Source organism: Prionailurus bengalensis, chromosome B2, assembly GCF_016509475.1.
Source record: "Prionailurus bengalensis isolate Pbe53 chromosome B2, Fcat_Pben_1.1_paternal_pri, whole genome shotgun sequence".
NCBI lineage: Eukaryota > Metazoa > Chordata > Mammalia > Carnivora > Felidae > Prionailurus > Prionailurus bengalensis.
In genome coordinates, this window is record NC_057349.1 from 148,398,461 (window position 1) to 148,419,851 (window position 21,391).

At 50.1% G+C, this 21,391-nt stretch overlaps 1 protein-coding gene across 4 annotated transcripts in view; it reads right to left on the reverse strand.

Moving 5' to 3' along the window:
* Positions 1-13,815: 13,815 nt before the first annotated feature.
* PDE10A (phosphodiesterase 10A) overlaps positions 13,816-21,391 on the reverse strand; it is a 353,258-nt gene continuing 345,682 nt past the window's right edge. For all 4 annotated transcript variants that reach the window (XM_043592730.1, XM_043592728.1, XM_043592729.1 and 1 more), the window contains exon 22: positions 13,816-19,661. In XM_043592730.1, coding sequence (XP_043448665.1) covers positions 19,544-19,661 — 118 coding nt within the window. In that variant the 3' untranslated portion in view covers positions 13,816-19,543. The remainder of the gene's footprint in view (positions 19,662-21,391) is intronic.

Sequence of the window (21,391 nt, forward strand, 5' to 3'; positions counted from 1 at the left end):
CATTCACAGTCTTAGGCATCTGATCATAACTAGAAATACTGACATGAAAATGCCCACAAAAGGTAAGGACATCTAAGCACCGACCCAGGACAGGAAAAGTGGTGTTCCCCACATTCCTTTAAGTATAAATCAGGGTCAGGGATGTGGCAATCCAGGTGTTTGTATTACCAACCATTTGAGATGAAACCATGAGCTTTTCCGCTCCGAGTTGCTTAGCGACTTGGTGGCAGGCAGACAGGTGACAGAGGCATTCTCCTCTCTCCTTCCACAGATGGGCTAAGGGGACAGGGCTCCCTGGCTTCGGGAGAGACTTCCATGATAAGTGGGGGCCCCCGGGGCCAGTGGGTCACCCCCAGGGTTCAGCCTGTGCCGCCCTCACGCTGGCGCGAAAATGGATTTGGCTTATTCTACATGGAATTACCGAGTCTTGGTTTAGATCAGAAAGAAATTAATGCATTTGTTCCCAAGACCTGAGTTTCTCCCAAGCGACCCCTTATGGGCGGACACATACAGTTAAATTCATCCACCCTGCATCCACTAAAAATCAGGAAGCCAGTGGTCAAATCAACACCAAACATTAAAGCCCACTGCAGCTCTCCTATTGCTAGAGATTTCAACAAAGTGTTTGAGACAGAAAGTTATCATTACCAGTGAAGTGAAGTGACCTGCGCAAACCAGATCTTCCTTGAGGCCGGATTTCTATTTCTATTCGTAGGAACGAATCCCCAGGAAGGGCTCACCGGGCGAACTGCGCGCGCAGGTATTTGGATTTGTGTTCTGCTATTGCGTCTTTTCAGCTCTAGGTGGCGCCGGAACACATCTTAAAACCCTCGCCTGTGTTCCTGCCTCCACGGGACACTCGGGCCTTCATCCCAGGGAATTCCCTTGTCCACACATCCTTTCATCCTGCCGGGTTCAAGAAGAAAACAGGAAGCATTGTCTGCCCTGGCCACTTTGCCAAGAATGCCGACACGCACGATTTGTCCCCTGCTCTACAGACGCTCGGGGCAGAGGAGACAAACCACTTCCGCGCAGGAGGCGGCAGAGGGAGCGCGCGGAGACAGGTGCACCGGGGCCCGGAGGAGGGCCGTCTGGGAGTGCTCCTGGAGGACCCCACGTTCAAGGTGCCCACGACGGGCCTGCAGCAGGACGGGGGAGAGCCTCCTGTGCGGTCATTACAACCGACGGGTTGGAAACGTACTTGGCCAAAAGTGAACGTTTTTAGTTACGGCCTTTGCACCCATTGGAATGTGTTGTGCACGAACGGAAAAGGCCAAGACAACTTTTCGAGCACCTCTGTGCTTTCTAAGCTCCGGAGTGACAGAGTGGTGTGTTTAGGGAACTCTGGAGTCTGTGCCAGCCTGACAGGAGCACGTGGAAAGCGACGGGGGGTCTGGGAGCTGCAGAGGCCGGAGACGGCATCTCAGTTCGGTCCTGCCCACCGCAAGGAGCCCGGGGAGAATTCAGCACGCGGAGAGACCACAGATTTCCCTCTCCCTGCTGCTTCACCCTGTGGACGGTGAACGGGGGCAGTGACGAGTCAGGAACTGCATCCCAGCTCTGTACCCTTAAAAGTGCTGCACGCACCGACACCCCCAAATCTCCCCCCTCCGGCCTCACGCAGTGGAAGCGGACTCTCCATCCACCAAAGGGCCCAGGGGGCTGGGGTCCCTGCCCTTTGCCCTCCCCTCTCCAGGGGCCGCACCCGCCGGGAAGACTGCCCGCTGTTTGTTCTGTCGCCATCAGATGGAAGGTTTCCCGGAAAACAAACGTGTTCTTGTTTTTCCAATCTTGAAAATACAGGAGAGCGAAACCTTGGCTCTGACTCGGCACGTGTCTAAGGCAAAGGCCCCCTCACCCTGACCGGATCCAGCAGATCGCTGTCAGAGACCCGCCCGGGGAGGGCATGCGGCTGGTAGGTGCAGGTGGGTCGCCAACCCAGCGCGGCCTGACCCCGGGAGGGCAGGGTCTCCCGCCGGGCCCGTGTCTGCCGCAAGGGGCGCTGTCTCCTCGGTTTTTGCCCCAAAGGTCCTTTAATGCAAAGAACTGTATTTTTAGGTGGCGCGTAAGGACAAAGGAACGACAAGACCCAGGAAGATTGAAAAATGAAGAAGAAGGTGTAGCAGGGACACAGATCCCCCAGAAGGGCCCCCGTGACTCTCCCCACCCGTGTCCTCTGCAGGCCTCCTCCTCCTCCTCCAAAAGTAAAACAAACCTTCATCCCATCACCTTTGTACATAAAACCGCATTTCTTTCCTTTCTTTTTTTAAAGTTTATTTTGAGATAGAGAGAGCAGAGGAGAGGCAGAGGGAGAGGGAGAGAGAGAATCCCAAGCAGGCTCTGTGCTGTTGCTGGCTCAGAGCCCGACTGGGGTCTCCATCGCATGAAGTGTCAGCTCCTGACCTGAGTCCAGATCAAGAGCCCCAGGCTCACAGGTTGATCCCCCCCCCCCCCCCCCCCCAGCGCCCTGACATGTCTTTCCTTTCAAACTGCCAGTTGCTACCTGTCTAAAACTGTTTCAGCGTTCCATCCAAATGTTTGTCTCACCTGTGAGAATTGCTGCCTTGGGCCAGAATGTGTCATTAAAAACAATGAAAATATTTTTGATGTAATGGCTTTTCACCTAACAGCGTGGTTTTCCAGAAGAATTCCAGCCATTAAGTGAGGGATGAAAACTCCGCCTACCAAGCCCTCCTTCCTCCGGAGCCTCTAGCCTGTCCTCAAAGACGACCCACATCCCTTGGGTAGCCTCCAGGAGGCAGGCGGGCCCACACGGGTGGGCGCAGCGACCCCCCTCCACGCTTCCCCTGCACACAGCTCGGCCGGCCTCTCTCTCCATCCTGGACCCGCCGTCCTTCCCTTACAAAAACATTTTGGAAATCATCCCACACCCGTACCTGTAGGGCCTTTTCTTTTTTCTTTCTTAAGTTTATTTATTTTGAGAGAGAGATGTCGAAGGGCAGTGAGGGAGAGAGAGGGAGAGAATCCCAAACAGCCTCCTTGCTTGTCAGAGCAGAGCCCGATGTGGGGCTCAAAGCCACGATCCATGAGATCACGGCCAGAACTGAAACCAAGAGTTGGACGCTCAACCGTCCGAGCCACCCAGGTGCCCCAAGAACCTGACTTTTAAAACAGCTGCATTGTATTCCATTCTATGTATAATCAGCACACAATTAACTGGCGTTTCTTCTGTCTCCGCTCTTTTGTATTGAACTCCTGCGCTTGCCTTTAGATCATTCCTTCGGTGCGACAATATGCAGGGAATAGGACTGTCCTCCACGGAGGCCGGGTCCACCGGTACCCGCCACAGGGAGGTGATGTGGGGCCCGGAGCCGACGGTCAAGAAAGAATTCTCGAGACGACGTTTTTGGTGCAAGAAGAGGTGTTTTTATTATGGCACGGGACGGGACCCGTGGGCAGAAAGAGCTGCCCTGGGGTCATGAGGAGTGACTGATTATATACTTTTTGAATTAGTGGGGGTGAGGGATAAGAAGGTCTCTAAGGAATTTGGAAGCAAGGCTTCCAGGACCTCGAGGGGACTAGCTGCTGTTAAGTTTATTTACTTGACTTCTTTATTTATTCTAGTAAAACATTTGTCTTGAACGCCTTCAGGGGAACAGGCCACGTTTGAATGATGCTCGCTAACGCGCATCTGGGGTGGGGGGCTTACGGTTACCCGAGGGAAGTAACACTAACCAGAGCGGAGGTATCGTGGTAAGACAGTAAAGGAAGGCCTTGTTGGCGCTGGGGGACTGTCACAGTCTGCGAGCCTCAGTGACTCAGGACTCCTGTCTGGAGGCGGGGAGCTGCAGCAAAGTCCGGCCTTCGCTCCATTGCCTTCCGTCAAGGATGCCTGCCCCCCGCCACCCCAGCCCCACCCCACCCCCGCTTCCTCTCCCCCAAATAAGTGGCATCGATCAGTGTTACCGCACCTCGGACCCCCGCCAATACGAAGCTGCCGATTGGCTGGTGAGGGAGGGAAAAATCTGCAATTAAACCGTGAAGGAAATAAGCAAGATGCGACGATTTTTAAAAGCAACGTCAGGCTTACTCTTTCAGGTCAGAGGACCAGAGAGGCCTCTCCGTGTTTCCTGTGGCTGCTCTGGCAACCACAAATTTAGTAGCTTACAACAGTACAAAGTCAGAAGTTCCGACCAGGTTCACAGGATCGAATCCAGGAGTGGGCAGGGCGGCGTTCCCGGGGAGGCTCCAGGGGAGAATCTCTTCCCTTGCCTTTCTGGGGTCCAGACGAGGAGGGAGTGAAAGGCAAGCTGAGGGCAAAGCCAACACCCCACAGCTCCCTCCCCCACCCCAGGTGGGATCTATGTGACCCTCCTCGGGCACTCCCGGCTGCCCGAGAACAAAGAAGAGGGAAAATCAAATGGCTAACTGATCACAGTCAAGGCAGGACTGTGTAATGACTTACAAAAAACAAGGCAAGCTCCAGAAACTTACAGACTCAATTTCCTAGAGCCCTAACATCACCCTCCCCTCCACAGGATAGAAAATCTTATAAATCAGTCACTCCTCACTACCCCAGTGCAGCCCACAGGTCCTGTCCCTGTGCTGTAATAAAAACACCTTCTACCAAAACGACTCAAGAATTCCTTCTTGGCTGTTGGGTCCCAAACCGCAACACTTCTGACCACATCCCAGACGGGCCTGCATTCCTGGGCTCCTGGCCCCTTCTTCAGCCTTCAGGGTCATCGATAAGCCAGGGCGGGTGGATTCTTTCTGATGAGGTTTTTGGAGTATGGGGGGGGGGGGGGTTCGTGGGAGCCCGAGCCGATGGCCAGGAAAGAATTCTTGAGACATCTTTGGTGCCCCTCTCCCATTTAGAAGTACTCTGGGGACTTCACTGGGTCCCCGTGGACAAGAGGGTCGTTCTCCTCATCCTCAAGTCACCTGAAAGCAGCCTTCACCCCGCCGGCTGGCCCTGACCTACCCTCCCGCTCTGGGCATCAGGCTGCGGACCCTTCTGGGGACGCCCATTCAGCCTCCCGGGCCGCGCTCAGGGCCAGGGAAGAGACGGCTGGAGTCTGGGCAGTGAATGGAAGGCAGAGACTGGCCTGGAGCGCGACGGACCCGCTGCCCCAGGTCATCGCTGGCAGGACGTGAAGGCCAGCTCGAGTAGGGGGCCGCAGATGGTCACGGATCGGGGCTTTGTTGAGTTTTGGTTGATGTTTCATGAAGGGAGAGAGCGGAGCATGTTTAAGAAACGGGGCCCGCGGAGGAGGAAAGGTTGACAGTGTCCAAGGTGGAGGACGCTGGATTCCGTGGCCGGTACACCTCTCAAAGGCACACGTCAGCTGCCAAAGGCAAGGGGGGCAGGAGCTCCCTGTCCCTGCAGGAGACAAAACGAAAGCAGTCGGCTACTGCATGTTGTCTGCGGGCCTCCAGTCATTCTGATGTCAACGCGATGCTTGGGGAAAGTCCACCTAAAAGCGAGCCGGCAGCTCCCACGCGCGATTCCGTGGTGGCACCGCCTTTGAGGCCCAGAACCCTCGCCAGAGTGCCTTTTTCCAGAAACTGGCGATCCTGGTATTAGGTGTGGCCTTTTCATTTCCCCGAGGGAGCGGCCCCGCGCAAGGGCAAACACAGGCCAACTGCTCAGCGATCGCTGCCCGAGCCCTGCACCAGCCCAGCCCCCGCTGCAAACGGAGGGCGCTGCGCAAGGGGACCGGGACTCTCCGCCACCTGGTTCAAAACGTCTTGGCCTTGCTGATCACTTCCTGTTGCTCAGCCTTACTTCGCACGGCTTGTATTTCCACCGGAAGCTGAGGGTTGCTCGCGGTAAGAACGAGAATCACGGCCCATCCCTCCCTGAATGCGAAACTAGGCAGGAGCGGGGAGCTCACCTCGCTGGAGTCCCGGAGTCCCAGGTGTGACTGTCCCGCCCGACGGACGGACGGACGGGCCTTAAGGGTAAGGCAGGGTTTTCTTCACGTTCCCGAGCGCAGATGCTCAGGAAGGGCGGCGTGGCAGCCGTCCGGGTAGAAAAGTGGAGGAAAGGGGAATTCTTTGTTTTGTCTTCCCAAGGGGCGTTTTCCTGGCCATGTGCCCGAGGAAGGATTATTCTCCCGAGGTCGGGGTGGAGGGGACACTGTTACCCAGAGAAGAAATCGAGCCTGAGTTTAAGTCACTATAAAAAGGCAAAGCGTGTCAGCAATGCTGTGCAAGTGACTCACGGAGCGCGCTGGCCGTGCGGACAGGGCGCAAGGGAGGGGGGGGTGAGAGCGCCCCCCCACCCCGGCGCCCTCAGCGCCCCTCCCCTCACCCCCCCGCTGGGGCCCCTCAGCGACCCCTCCCCCCACCCCCCGCTGGGCCCTCTCGGCGCCCCCTCCCCCACCGGGTCCCCTGGGGGAGGGCCCCCCTGGCACCCCAGAGGCTTGCACCTGCCGCTCCCCCCCCACCCTAGGGACCCAGACCGCCCCCACTTCTCCACTGCACGTGTTCTGAGAGCCCAGAAGGATTCACACCCGACCCGGGGGGGGGGGGGGGGGAGGGGGGTTGGGGGGAGGATTTTGAGAACCTTCAACAATTTTTTCTTTCTAGCAGCCCCCAAACTTAGTTGATCACGCTGCTTTCTTATTTTTCTTCTCTTTTCTTTTCTTTTTTCTTTTTCTTTTTTCTTTCCTTTCCTTTCCTTTTCTTTCTTTCCTTTTCTCTCTTTCCTTTTGTTCTTTTCTTTTCTTTCAAGGTAGGACTCTGATGAGACAACATGCTTTTAAAAAAAGCTAAATTCAGGGACACCTGGGTGGCTCAGTGGGTTAAGCCTCCAACTTTTGGCTCAGGTCATGATCTCATGATTGGTGAGTTCAAGCCCGGCATCAAGCTCTGTGCTGGCCCCTCAGAGCCTGGAGCCCGCTTCAGAGTCTGTGTCTCCCTCTGTCTCTGCCCGCCCCCTGCTCTCTCTCTCTCTCTCTCAAAAATAAACATTAGAAAAAATTAAGAAAAGCCAAATTCGTTTTATTCCCTTTCTAAGCCTCTTTGTCCTCAAATAGCACCAACATAGTTGCTTTTGGGGGGATTGCAGGGTAAGGTCAAGCGGTACGATTTTTCTTTGTCCTCTGGGGACTTGTCTATCCCCACCTCTGGGGAGGGTTGTGACGCAGGCAGAGGACAGCCGTTGTTTGCAATGGCTCTCCTTTCTTGGGCTTGGTGTTTGTTTTGGAAAACTAATTTCTTGGGAGGAAGCATGGCTCCGGGAGAAGAAAATAGCCTTTGCAGGGGAGAAGCAGAACAGGAGAGGAGCCTCCGAAACTTGAGACAAGAGGGTGGTAGGGGGCTTTCCCAGACCACCCGGCTCTCAAGGCACCGGGTGCGGTGCAGGAGATCCGAGTGGACCCCGAATGTCCAGGGGGTCCCCCGCAGTGCCCCGCACTGATCCCGCTCTCCGGCTGCCCTGGACAAAGGGCACCTCACCGGCACCGGTGTGGAGCAGAGGACTCCCTCCATGCAAAGCCCAGGGACTCTCACGTGAGCTCGAGTCCCTGCTGATACGTGACAGCAAGTTTCCCACCAGCCAGCAGGAAGGGAGTTGCAAGTCAGATCTGGGTTTTGAAAATGAATCGAACACTTTTGTACTCCTGTATTATAGGGTCAAACTCATACACACGAACGGTATCATGTGCTATTCTTTCAAAAAAGAACAGAATGGACGGCCGCGTACCCACCACCCACATTCAAAACTTCACGTTTTGACTTATTTGCTTTATCTGTTTCTCTCTCCGTCCTGCTGAAACTTGTGACTCAGCAGCAGACATCATGAGTCGTTGGCCCTGAGTCCTGGAGCGCACATCTGAAATACAGACCTCGTCCCGAAGCACGGGCCGTCTTTACACCTAAGAACTCCCAGTCCTTACCGGTTGTCTGCTAATACCCAGCCCAGGATTAAAACTTCCCTAATCACCCACAAAATATCAATTATAGCTCCCTTTTCAGACACGAATCCATACATTTGTTACCTCTTTTTTCAATAGCTTTACTGTATAATTTACAGACACAATTCGCCCGTCTAAAGAGTCTCTTCGCAAATGGTCCCACTTTTCCATTGCTGTTAATGACGTTGACATTTGTCTCGTCAACTGCCCACTTTTGGGGTTTGTCTGGCTGTTTCCTTTTGTGCTGTGGTTGAACTTGCCCGCTGGCCTGTGTCGTCCGTCAAGTGGAGGTTGGGTTTAGGGCTCGGTTTTGTTTAGGGTGGACGGTGAGAACACCTCGTGGCTGGTGATCTGTACCTTCTCTTACTGGTGACGTAGGATTTGGTCACTGCCTCGTGGGGGGCGGTGGTTACCACGCCGTCTTGTTGCTGTGACGGTAGGTCCTTCCCTCTGTGATTGGTGAGCGGGCTGAGATGTATACGTGGGGTCACGAAGCTGTCCAGTCTCACAGGAATCTTCCTTCCACGGGCTCTCCCTGCCTCATGGCTTACTTTTTCCCTTTAAGTGCGACTTTCCGAGGAAGGAGTTTGTGCGTGAGTCGCCCCGAAAACTGCCTAATGAACTCAGTCCTTTTTACTTCGTGTCTCAGTACGGACTTACAGAACTTTACTTATCCCGTGGAAAGTCATCAATTATACTCATGATGCTCTTTCAACGTTTTATCGAAATACATGTAATCTCCCACGAAGCACTCTTCCAAGGTGTGCATTCAGCGGTCTATGGCACGTCCACAGTGGAGTGGTTCGTGGTACATTCGCAGAGATGTGCGCCCACGGCTCTCCTCTCCAGGGGACATTCGTCGTCCCAGAACAAAGCCCACACGCGAGCAGAGGCTCTCCGTGTTCATTTCCCTGCCAGCCCGCAGCAACCGCTGACTTTTCTGTCTCTACGAATTCACCTGCTCCAAACATTTCGTATAAGCGGAATCATACGATGTGTCGTCTTCGTGGTGTGTCAGCGCTTCCTCCCGTTTTGTGACCCAATGCCACTCTGTCGTGTGGCTCCAACACGTTTGAGTGTCCATTCGTCACGTGACAGACACTTGGCTTGTTTCCCCTGTTTGGATATTCCGAGTGATGCTGCCGTGAACATCTGTGTACAACCTTTTGTGTAAACCTACGTATTCATTTCTCTTGGGTCTAGAACCGGGGGTAGAATTGCTGGGTTGTAGGGAAACGTTGTGGTGAACATTTTGAGACAGTGCCAACCTGTTTTCCCAAGTGGCCGCGCTGTTCCACGATCCCGCAAAAAAAAAAACAAAAAAAAAAACCATGGTGGCTGTAACTTCTCCACCTCTCCACCCTCCCTTGTTGGTGTCTTGTTTGTTCCAGCCATTTCTGTGGGTGTGATGTGGCCTTTCATCGCATTTCCCTGATAACTAATGGTGTTGAATGCCTGTTCATGTGCTTCTTGGCCACTTATAGATCTTCCTTCGAGAAATGTCTATTCGAATCCTTTGTCTGTTTCTCGATTGGGTGACCTCCCTTTTCATTGTGGAGTTTTAACAACGGTTTAGGTATTTTGGATGCGAGACCCTTATCGTGTATGTGATCTGCAACTTTTTTCTTTCATTTTGTGCGTGGAGTTTTTCCTCTTTTGATGGTGTCCTCTGAAGCAGAACTGTTCTTTTTGCAGTGAAGTCTGATGTTTCTATTTTTTCCTTTTTTTTTTTTTTTAAATTTTTTTTTTCAACGTTTATTTATTTTTGGGACAGAGACAGAGCCTGAACGGGGGAGGGGCAGAGAGAGAGGGAGACACAGAATCGGAAACAGGCTCCAGGCTCCGAGCCATCAGCCCAGAGCCCGACGACGCGGGGCTCGAACTCACGGACCGCGAGATCGTGACCTGGCTGAAGTCGGACGCTTAACCGACTGCGCCACCCAGGCGCCCCTCTATTTTTTCCTTTTGTTGCTGGTGGTTTTGGTGCCACAGCTAAGAGACTGTTGCCTGCCCCCAAGGTCACTTCCATCGGTTACCTGCTAGAACGGCGTCTCATGAGACAGGTTCACCACCGTCCATCACCGCTCTGTCTCTCACCTGCCCTGACTTTCTTCCTTGCAGTTGCCCCTACCTGACATACTGCGTTCGCACTGGCTCGCCTGTCCCCCTCGGTCTTCCACACCGGACCGTCCCTTCCCTGAAAGTAAAGCTTCTCTCGCTTTTTCCCGGGGCTGGATGCCCAGTGTCCGGAACAGAGCCAGGCTCATGGCGGGAGGAAATGATGCCCAGGCAGAGCACAAGGCAGAACGGCCCCATGCCAGAGCCCAAGCGGGGCTGGCCAAATGCGTCAGAGCAAAGGCCCCGGGCGGCTGGAATTGTACAGAGCACACTGGAGGCCTGCAAAGGAGCCAACGCAAAACAAAACCAAGGCAAACATATTTAAAGAGCAGAGATATCCTGGGAGGGCTCTGTGCGTTGGAGACTTTTTACAAACAGTAAGCGCCCTGAGAGGGGAGAGCAAATCCTGGTGTGACGGTTCATTTCATGTGTCAGCATCTGGCTGAGCATCAGTCCAGGTGTGTCCGGGGAGGGGTGTGGCTGGACCACAAGGGCGGCGCTGGAATCGGTGAACTGCCCGCGCCCGGCTGTCCTCCCACGGGGGGCCAGCCCCTCCCACCGGCTGGAGGCCTGAGCAGAGCAAAAGGAGGAAAAAGGGGAATCTCGCTCTCTCTGCCCGACCCGGAGCTGGAACATCGGTCTCTCCTGCCCTTGGACTAGAACGTAAACCACAGCTTTCCGGGGTCTCCAGCTTGTAGGTGGCTGGTCACGGGACTCCTCGGCTTTCAACACCGTGGGAGCCAGTCATCATAATAAATGCCTGTGTGTGTGTGTGTGTGTGTGCGCGTGTGTCAGTCAGGGTTCTCCTGAGAAACAGAACCAATGGGATGTACACACACACACACACGGGTACACATATACACACATATGTGTAACGTGTATGTGGAGACATCCCACCAGCTCTGTTTCTCAGGAGCAACACAGAAATAACGACTAATACAGCTGGGCCGACCCCGATAGACTCTGAATGCTAGCAGGGCATCGAACAGGAGTAGCACTTTTATTCTGAAAGAAAAGCAACTTTAGGGAATTTGAATAATTCCGTTGGTGATGGCTGCACCTCACTGTGCTGTGTGGACCGAGATATCAGCTCCTCCGTAAATCCTGTCAGGACAGCACGTAGGGGAGGTGTCTCGGCCGGCCTGTGTAAAGAACAATCTAAGGAATTCTCTGAACCACTGGAACCAGAAATGTGAAACCGGGGATGGGATATGCCGGGATAGCAAATACACATTTCACTAGCCCTGACTTCAGTGACAAAAATGTGACTATTTTTCTAGAACCGTGTTCAATTTGCCTTGAATTCCTAATATTGTCCAATATAGGAAACTTTTTCCAATGTTTATTTTTGAGACAGAGAGAGAGAGAGAGAGAGCAAGCAGAGGAGGGGCAGAGAGAGAGGGAGACACAGAATCCGAAGCGGGCTCCAGGGACTGAGATGTCAGCACAGAGCCCGACGCGGGGCTCGAACTCACGAACCGCGAGATCATGACCCGAGCCGAAGTCGGACGCTTAACCGACTGAGCCACTCAGGCGCCCCATTTCTAAAACCTTAAAAAAGATTCGGGCATAAAGAAGGCGAGACAGCTTTCGCCAAATAACTGAAAGGCTGTCAGATGGAAGAGGAAGGGGACTTATCCACGTGACACGCTCGTACCTTGAAGTAGAAATTATAAAGCTGCAGATTTCTGGGCAACTTCAGATAGAATTTTCCGGCCACCAGAACCGTCCAACAGTGGTCCGGCTTGTATTAGAGTATTAAAGTATTACAGTACCCCTGGAGTGAGAAGTCGGATGACCATCTATCAGAAATGGCACGTAAAAGATCTTGTGGCTGGAAGGTTGGACCAGTGCCCCCACAGTCATGGTTCCACGTGGACACAACTCAGTTCCCAAGAGGCTCAGGAAATGGGGTGTTCCGACGCGTGCCTTTTATAGGGTCCTTTTTTCAGTCTACGGCCAGTCCGGGTCCAGAGACGCCTGGCAGGGTGAACAGGGGAAAGCTATTTTCTTGATGTACTTTAACTTTATTCACGTGTCTCAGTCCTTCCGTGTGCTGAAAGGTCTGAATCATTTTCTCCCCAGTGACTTAGCGTTTCCCATACGCTAAGAGCATTCTTCTGAGCAAGACTTCTACGTAGTGATACAGACGTCCGAAAGACCAGATCCAGATTATGCGTAATTACCGTGTGAAAATTGAGAAGTGTGTGTTTCACATATATTCCTGATGTTTCTTTTCTGGTCAGTTTCCTTTCTCTCCCTCAACATCAGTGAGGGAAAAGCCTAAATCTGTCATGCAGCCGGTGAGAGGCTTCTTTTTTTGTGTTTGACGACGGGAGAAGGGAGTAGAAGAGGAAGACAGCATAGAGGTCACGGAACAACTCTGCTGTTCCAGCATCGCGCTTCGGTATTCTCACGAGAACCGCGTCAGCCGTGTGTTATTTGGGAAGTGTTTAAAGATCATGAAACGTGTGAGATTTTCAGGTCTGTAAATGAGTGGTTTCCCCTCTCTCGGAACCGTGACGATGTGGACATTAACTGCCGGGCAAGTGGCCAAGTGTCAGAGGCTTCGGGGAGGTGAAGGGGTCCATTCGAAACCTACGGAAACGGTGTCTCCTGCTCCTAATTCCCCTCCTTCCACACGTCAAGTGCCCGGTAAGCATGTTGAATGCATGTTGGCCTGAGAAGTGTTGCTTTTTAGGGTTCCTTTCGCTTTAGGAAATGGGTACGACGGGGAAACGTTCCTCTCCTCGAAGCTCTGGAGTTACAGAAGGCTGGTGGAAAAATCAGACATGGGCATATAAGGGATCCAGATTCGGATCAGCTGTCCAGGGTACCAGTCTACAGCCCGAATTACCAAAGAAGTTCATGGCTATATTAGCTCCTGAAATGTATGATAGTAAATGCTTTTTATTCGGTTTCACGGGAAATGAATACTGAACAAAACTCCTGTCTACAACACAATACGGTGCTATGCACTCAGAGGGCGTTCTGTTAGTAAGAGTTGGGTGTGGGGGGGGGGGCAGTTCCTTTTTAAGGGATTTCTACACTTTTGTCTAATTCACAAGGCTGTGGACTCTCATATTTAATACCGTAACAGGTCTTTATTTCAGGAGACATGTATCGTGTTTGCTCCCGAATTTCGTCTTAATACCTTTCTGGTGACGGAGGGTCTGTGGATATACAATTGAACTCCTCACCCTTTCGGTCTTAAAGATTTAATCATTTGCCTGCCCACCTGATGGTCAGCAGAGAAGTCACAGTTTCTTGAAGCAGAGGTTTAAAGTAAAGCCACGAGTGTGCTTATCGTGGTATATAGATTACGTGAGGTTTAGCCTAGAACACTTTCGTCGCCCTAGCAGACAGAATCCCTGCACTTGCACACAGACGCGTGCGTGCGACACGAGTCCTTCCCGCTCCTGAGTCTTCCCCCCCTCCAACAATTTGGATGGTTCCTGGGGATCCCGAAGGTCAGGGAAGCTACTTTGGAAGTCTCAGGGTCAGCGCTCAGGGCCATTAGCTTTGTAACCTGATGCTTGAGTTGCTCTCAAATACTCTTCAAACCTTTCCAACGACACAATGGGATTTCATAGATAATGTTACACGATTTCGCATCGCACTCAGGCGGTCTCTTCCTTTCCGCTAGAAAACGGCTGCGGCAAACACACCACATCGTGCCAGCGTGGACCTGGGGTTTTCTGTGCAGACAAAGCCTGAGTGTTTGCAAACACGCTTCCGTGGAGCCAGCGTGTGTCCTCCCCAACGTACGGAACATCTCTTACCTTCCCCGCAAATGATAAAACGTGAAAGAGGATACTTTAAAAACTCTGTATTCAATTATTCACACCAAAGGATATCCATTAAAATTATGAACAGCTCTACATATATTTCATGTATCATACATATATATATACTTTATATGTATAGTTACATATCGACAAAGGTTTCTTGCTGCTCTAAGCATGTGAGTAAAACAAAGCTACATGTTTCAGTGTAACACCCATATGTGCATATATACCGGCAGTCTGCATTATGAGTTTATTTACAACTGGCCTCGGTTATAATAAATGATGACTGTTCTATTATACAAACATAACAGTAAAGGTTTCTTTTAGGTACAAAGACTGCAAATGAAAACGTGAAAAAAATTACACACATGTACAATATTTATAATTTATAAATGCCAAGGTAAGACCTCTTTAAATTATTGCCCTTGTGCATTTTACAAAGATCTTTAATGTGTCATCCATACAAAACAATTGGGTTTGAAATCTGCCAACTCATCAACTACCATGAAGCCGGAAACTCTTTCTCCTTCCAAAAGAGAGCCCATTAAAACTTTGGATGCAGACCCATCACCCCCACAAATCTGTTTATCGAGCGCGCCGTGTTTCTGATAGCTCGTAGCCCATCTTACGCCCTAGCGGTGTGGGCTCAGCAAGATTACTGCCAGCAAATTCTTCGGTACCTTGACTAGGGAGGGAGATAGGATCTCTTCTATTCATACGGACTTACAGAGAAAGCCACCTCTTCAGAAAGTTTCAAGAGACTGCATTTCCATGAAGTTTGGGTAACTTTCACAGTGTTTTGGGCGAGCACGTTATGTCACACGGGTCACTGGGTCGGGTCTGGAGCGGCGGTGGAGGCATCGTATAGACAGACATTCCTCCTACAAAGAAGTCTATCGTCCTTTCCACACGCACACGAAACGGATACGCAGAACAGACACCACAGACAGATCATATGGGAAACAATCCTGCCGATCTGGCTTTTACTCAGGCTGTTTGAGATACGGCACGGGACCGGCTTATCGTTCAAGGGGCTAAAGAAAACACCCACAAGTCGCAACGCCCGGGGTCTAGTCATCTTTCAGGCGGGCCGGAGTACCAGCTGGGGCGCTTTTCAACCTTGACTTGTAGTAGGAACGAAAACGGTCCGTTTAAACTTCTGCAGCTATACCTCAAAACCCTCAGCTGGCACCCCCCACGAGCCAGCTGACGTCTCTACTCGCCACGGCGGACTGGGCTCTAACTTGGGGTCCGGGTCCTCGGGTGACACTCATCGACGCCCCGGGAGAGGCACGCTCGGGTCTAGCCCGCGTTCAGTGCCCATTTTCCTGACCCTCGCTGTGAAGGTCGGTCACACCGCACGCTGGGTAGACAAGCCCCGTGGTCCACCGTGAGGTCGAGGGGGGTGGAAACTTGACAGGCGAGCGAAGGGAGTGGTGCTTCTTTGAATTTCGAATATTGTTTCTTCGGGAACATTCACATCTTTCTCTTTGTCCCACCCCTTTACTTTAGAACCAGAACACAAATGAAACGTCTTTCTCTCTTTTCTGCTATTTTTTTTTTTTTTTTTTTTTTTACCGTCACGGAAATCCATCGAATGCTTCAGACAACCGAAATATCCAGTACAAAAAAAAAGGACAAAACACACAAAGTGTGAAGCACTGCCTGGGGGATCACTAATTCGAACTTAAGATGAAGTGGTGAAAGAAATCGGCAGAATGCGTCTCAGGGTAAATACTTAAGCGAAGGCAAAACGGAACAGCCACGCACTGCTGGGGAAGGGGGGCTGTGGAGGACGGGTAATTTACATCTCACAGAGGTTTTTAAAGCCAGGCTGATAACTTGCAGCCAAAGGGGTCACCCTAGTGCGACCGAAGGAAGGAGTCTTTCAAGAATTAAGCCCCAAATAAAACCAGCGCAGTGTAGAAAGCAAACACAGGTCCGAAACAGATACAGAAGTGATCTTCAAAATCCAAGTCATGCGTATGTACCTGAAGCCCAACGAAATCACACCGTAATCGTGTCGCAGTTCTTGGAAACGCTTGCAAAAAAGCCTGCATCTGAACGGTTCATTGGTTACAGTCATGAGGGTGTGTGCGAAGGACATCAAATAAAGGACAGAAATCTGAGGAGAGAACGGTCCTTCCTATTCACTCAATTTGGTCAAAGTAACTATAGATGTGTCCTTTTAAATGTTTTTACTTATAATTAAGCAAGAAGAAGAAAACAATAAATCTATGAATAAAGATGTAAAATCACAGAGTTTAAAATAAAGGCACAGGCCCAGGCATGGTGAAGAATTTAGTCCTATTAAAGCTCAAACCTTAATTTTGAGTTAAAAGACCAGAAACGTAAGTCAAACTAAATCTATTACAAAATCCAGGTAGCTAAGATTTTATGCATCTATGTGTATCACGTACAAACATATCTAGAGTGCCCAATCATACCAATAAAGCAAAATTCACTGAGATTAACTGTGGAAAAGGAAAAAAAAAGAATCTAAAGCGATCTAAAAAGCATGCTCAAAAGAGGAAACCTACGCTGAATAAATCCAGGTTCCAAGTAGTTCTGTCGTCGTCACCGTGAGAACACGTCACCTCGAGCGGCACCGTATCATTTGCACAGACGCCTTCCCACGGAGGGAAGCGTCCAGAATGAGGACGGCTGTGCTGAGAAATTCAGCTTCGTCTCTCCTCCATGACTCTGACGAGCCTCACAGAGTGATGAGGGCTGGGATGTGGATCTCAATCCTGCCCATTAAAGGGCCACTTTTGAGACTGACTTTCCACATCCATTTATATTTGTTTAAGTCTTTCTAATGAATTAAACCAAAGTCAGCTATTAATTAATAAGATGCTTGGGATTTTTAGAATTTTATTCCACTGCCTAAGTTCGATATTTCATGTTGCTGGCAGGCATTTCCAAGAAAATTTCTAGTTAAAAAATACAGTCAGTATCTCTGGGGAAGATGATGTACAAATTGCATTTGACAACAAAGCTGTGTCTATTATCCATCAGCACAACCACTAACAATTTCCACAAATCGAACAAGCTACATACTCACAGCTGGTTACCAAATTTATGCGGAGGGAAATTTTGGCCCCACATGAAATACCACCTTAATGAGAAACTTGTCAAAATTTCTGGTAATTAAAGCCATCTGCCCTTTGAAGAAAAGATCTGGGAGAAAGATGAGGACAGAACTCAAAAGTTTGTCTGCCAAAATATAAAAATACTCCTAACTGCATTGTTTCCAAAGCAGATTACTGACTAAATACCACTGCATCTTGGGCCCAGTTTAGGTCAATCTATGATTCCGAAGTAGTACTAAGGAACATTCATAGTTTACGTTAGAACGTAGTCCTTTGTTCAAACTTCGCTTTGATCATGAGGATACCTTAGGAGAAATCAGCCAATCGATAAATCCACGTACATTTCTTTGGAAAGTTGTTCAAAGAGCACATCACCTGACATAATACACCTGGCTATGCCAAAATAGGAGACCTTTCTCTAATCTTCGAACGGCACTCTTAAAATGGAAAGACAGCCATAGGATTCCTCCCCCTCATGACTGTTTTCTGTATCAAAAAGCCCAATTCACGCATTCTTTTAAGATCCTTTTAATTAAACCCATCTTAAATGATACTTCCTCCCCTGGTCCCTTGCATTTCAGTTGTCGAGTTAAATTAGATGCCTGTACTAATTCTCGCGAGTGAGGTTCGATTTGGTGGGTCCAGTTTCATACATGCGGGTGCGGAAAAACATGCAACATTTTAGAATCCAATCCTGTAAACGCACTAACGTGAAAAGGGATGTTTTCTAGTCCGCTCGTTATCAAACAATATACATTTTCCAACACGCGTCAGTTTTTGAAGAAAGGGGCTCTTACTTTTTATTGATGTCTTGCATCTGTCTCCCTTATACATATGTCCTTTCATGCATGTGTGTATATCTGCGTGCGTGCGTGCGCGTGTGTGTGTCTAGTTACAGTGGTATTTCATTTTACCTCGTATTGCATGACAGCAAATGGAGCCCCACGTAGGGAAGATGGCAACTTTCAAAAGCCCACAGGGAAACTGAACACATAGTGTTAATTTTAAAACAAGAACGTTTACATGTAGCTAACTCTTCTACAACATAAATCGTGTTGTAGAAACATTTCATCTTTTTGGCAAAAACCATATGGATAATAATGTGTACATCACTGAATATGTAAAAGAGTATTTCCAAAATTGATTTTATTGAAAGTAATATGCCGGTCTCCTGCCACGGGAACAGTAGCTAAGCTATTTGTTATGAATCAGCCCATCACTTCTTGAGACTCGAATTCCTTCGGGGTCGGGACCAACCACAGCTTTGGAGGGGACCTTGCCATGGTGCTGAAGATCAACAGCACGAATGGGCACCAGAAGCGACTGGCTTGCAATCCTTGTACGAAGGGGTCCAGACTCTTGTGTATTCTTCAAAACGTTTACGTTGTACAGTAGTAAGAGTCTACCCAAAATTACACAGAAGAAACTCTCCAAATCACAGCTTGCGGTGTAGATCCTTGACCTCGAGCAGAGGAAAGAGGACAGAAGTTAGCCCCGAAGCATCCGCACTGGGTTCCACTTCCCGGTCACGGACGGAGAGCGTGGGGAGTGCGACTGAGGAGCACAAAAGGGGATGAGCGGGAAGCGGGCACGGCAGATCAAAGTAAAAATTACACACGACTTAAATTTCACGGTTTAATGTGATTTTAAGAGAAACGTATGGTATTTTAATGAAAGAATTCGTAGAAGAAACCTCTCATTTTGAGTGTGAGTCTCAAATTTTGCAATGACACCAAGTGAAAATATAAAGAAATCATTATTAAAATTCACATTTTACATCCCCTAAGACCTGTCTGTTAAGAAAGACTCATATGCTTGGCTTTTGTTTTGTTCTTTATGCAAAGGGTTTAGAAAATTTGCCTACAATGATGGGAAAAAAAACACAACACCAACTAAAAAATATTCTTTGCCGTTTTTTGGTGGGTACTTGTGGTTCGGAGATTTGTTATGGTGTACACGTGCCTCTTTTCTCAGGACAGAAAGTCCACCTCATTCAGCGTTCGACCTATTCATCTAAGCCCTTCAGTATAAACCTAAAGAACACACTTTCGTCCACCTAACTTTTAATTCACGAGGCTCTGAAACAGGAGTCTGACTACTGTCCATCGCTGATTGCAGAAAGATACTTCTTACGCTGTCCCCTCAATGACGCTCGTCCTGAGGCCGTCTGCTACACTTCACGCCAATTACAAGTAGGTCACACACAAACATTCACAACAGTAATATGTAAAAATTCCTATTTAGAACCAACAACGTCAAAGCAACATTGGTGTTAGAGCCAAAGTACAATATCAGAGTAGTACCATTTTGACCCCTCACTAGAAAGATACAATGGAAAAGTACCCCCTTCTGAATGATTGTTGTCCTATCCCATTAAGGCCTCAGCAATATGCGCCTATTAGAAAAGGCCAGTTCACAGGTCAAACGGGGTCACGTGGACAGCCGATCTGGCCCCGGGGTGGTCCCGGTTGGTCACCGTCTACGATGCGTTACAGACGAGACTGGCGGGGAGTCATCCGCTTGCCGTGTTTCCCGATGTCACCTTGTCGAAGAGGTCTGCAGCCCAGTTACCAGGTGTAGGTTTCCCCCCCAAAAATAAAAGGAAGAAAAGTCAAAGAAGCAGGACGGGCGTCTTCAGGTGGGACAGCTGGTCGCGTAGCGGTCAGTCCCCCATCTTCACTGGCAGCTTCTCGGATGGCTCGTGGGCCCCCGGCTGGGACGAGACCCACACGGCACTCTCCTCCCCTCGGATCACCTTCTCCCACTGGCTCAGGTTATTCCTACGGATAAGAGATGCGGGGACAGGTGATGCTTGAAAAAGGATTTCCAGACTCGGGTCTCAGAATTTAACCACACCGCCCTGAGGCATAGCTGAGCAAGAGGGCTTTCTGGTGCCCTCCTGACTCCGATAATGGCTTTTGTGCCGTGGCCACGCAGGACCCCGCTAGGTCTCCCTGATGTGGCCTTGCACCTTGACTCATTCAGCAGAACCTCAAGCCACCAAGGCTTGGGGGGGCGGGCACCCGTTCCCACGAGCTCCAGGCAAGGGTACAAAAGGAGAGCTCAGCTCGGGACTTACCACTTCCTCATCAGTTAGAAAGGCGAACTGGAGGGGCGCCTGGGTGGCTCAGTCGGTTAAGCGTCCGACTCTTGGTTCCAGCTCAGGTCATGATCTCACAGTTCGTGAGTTCGAGCCCCAGGTCGGGCTCTGTGCTGACAGTGCAGAGTCTGCTTGGGATTCTCTCCCTCCCCCTCTCTGTGTCCCTCCCGTTTGCTCTCTCTCTCTCTCAAAATAAACAAACATTAAAAAAAAAAAGCTGACTTGGAAAGGGGCACAAGCCGTCGGGAGTACTACCCAGGAGCATGGAGAGAAATGGAAAGGAAGGGAGGCTCCAGCAGCAAAAACGTTCGCCAACAGCACCAACAGCCAGGAGCCCGTGCTCTGCAGGTGGAAACAGTGCGCCGCCTGGGCTCCCTGTCACGTCATACCCGAAACCGGAAAGCGGTCCTATTCTGAACACCGTGTCACATACAAAAATTCACCCTAAGTTACACGTGACACAAAAGTGGGAAGTTTCCTTGTTGCACTAAAGCCATCTTTGTGCTCTGGCAACCTCTGGTGTCGGGTGTCGGCTGCCCCCCGCCCAACCCCGGCCCTTCTCTCTCCGCATCTGCAGCTCAACGCTGCAGACACTGCCCCTCAACCTTCCGGAACAGTGTGGCACAGTGTGGCCGCCACCACCGCGGGACCAACATCCTGCCTCCCGTGGTTAACCGGGAAGAGATCTTAGCAACATCCCCCGCCTTGCAGCTTGCTTTCTTCTACACAAAGTCCACGTGAGACACACAATTCATACAGAGCACACGCACGGGAAGACGCCTCTGGACAAAAGCAATCTCTAAAAACATGACCTGAAAACTGTAACGTTTTACCTTCTGTGCCACATTATCGCATGACATTTTCCCGGAGCCTAAAGGGGGTTTTTGACATATCGGAAAAAAGGCCTATACTAATTTTGCTCTTTCCTCGGACACCAATGATACATGATGACTTTTTTAAGTGTTAAGAAGGTTAAAATGGCCTTTAACGGATTACGTGGTCCAGCCAAGTACAACGAAGCAAGAATGCGTCAAAGCTGCCGAGACAGAAGAATCCCAGTGTTGACCGTGATGATGATAATAATACAATAGAAAGTAGTCCCTTCTGTTGGTTCTAAGTATTTAGCATAAAACACAGATAATGTTTAGATAGGAAAAGCCTTTGGACTGTTGCCTAGGTTCTCTTTAATCACCTGGATTTTGAGTGATTTCTCTTTGGTGGGGCACTGACTTTTCCAACTGATCCCATCAGGATTGAGTCCTAGTTCAAACTCCCTGTTGTCCACAGGGCTTAGTCCTGATGTAAAAAGATAATACTTTAATAAACTAACCACTGCTGAACGTCTGACGGTTCAACAAAATAGGCTGGGATGTCTTACGTTCATGTTTAAAACTATCAGTCTGTCCACGC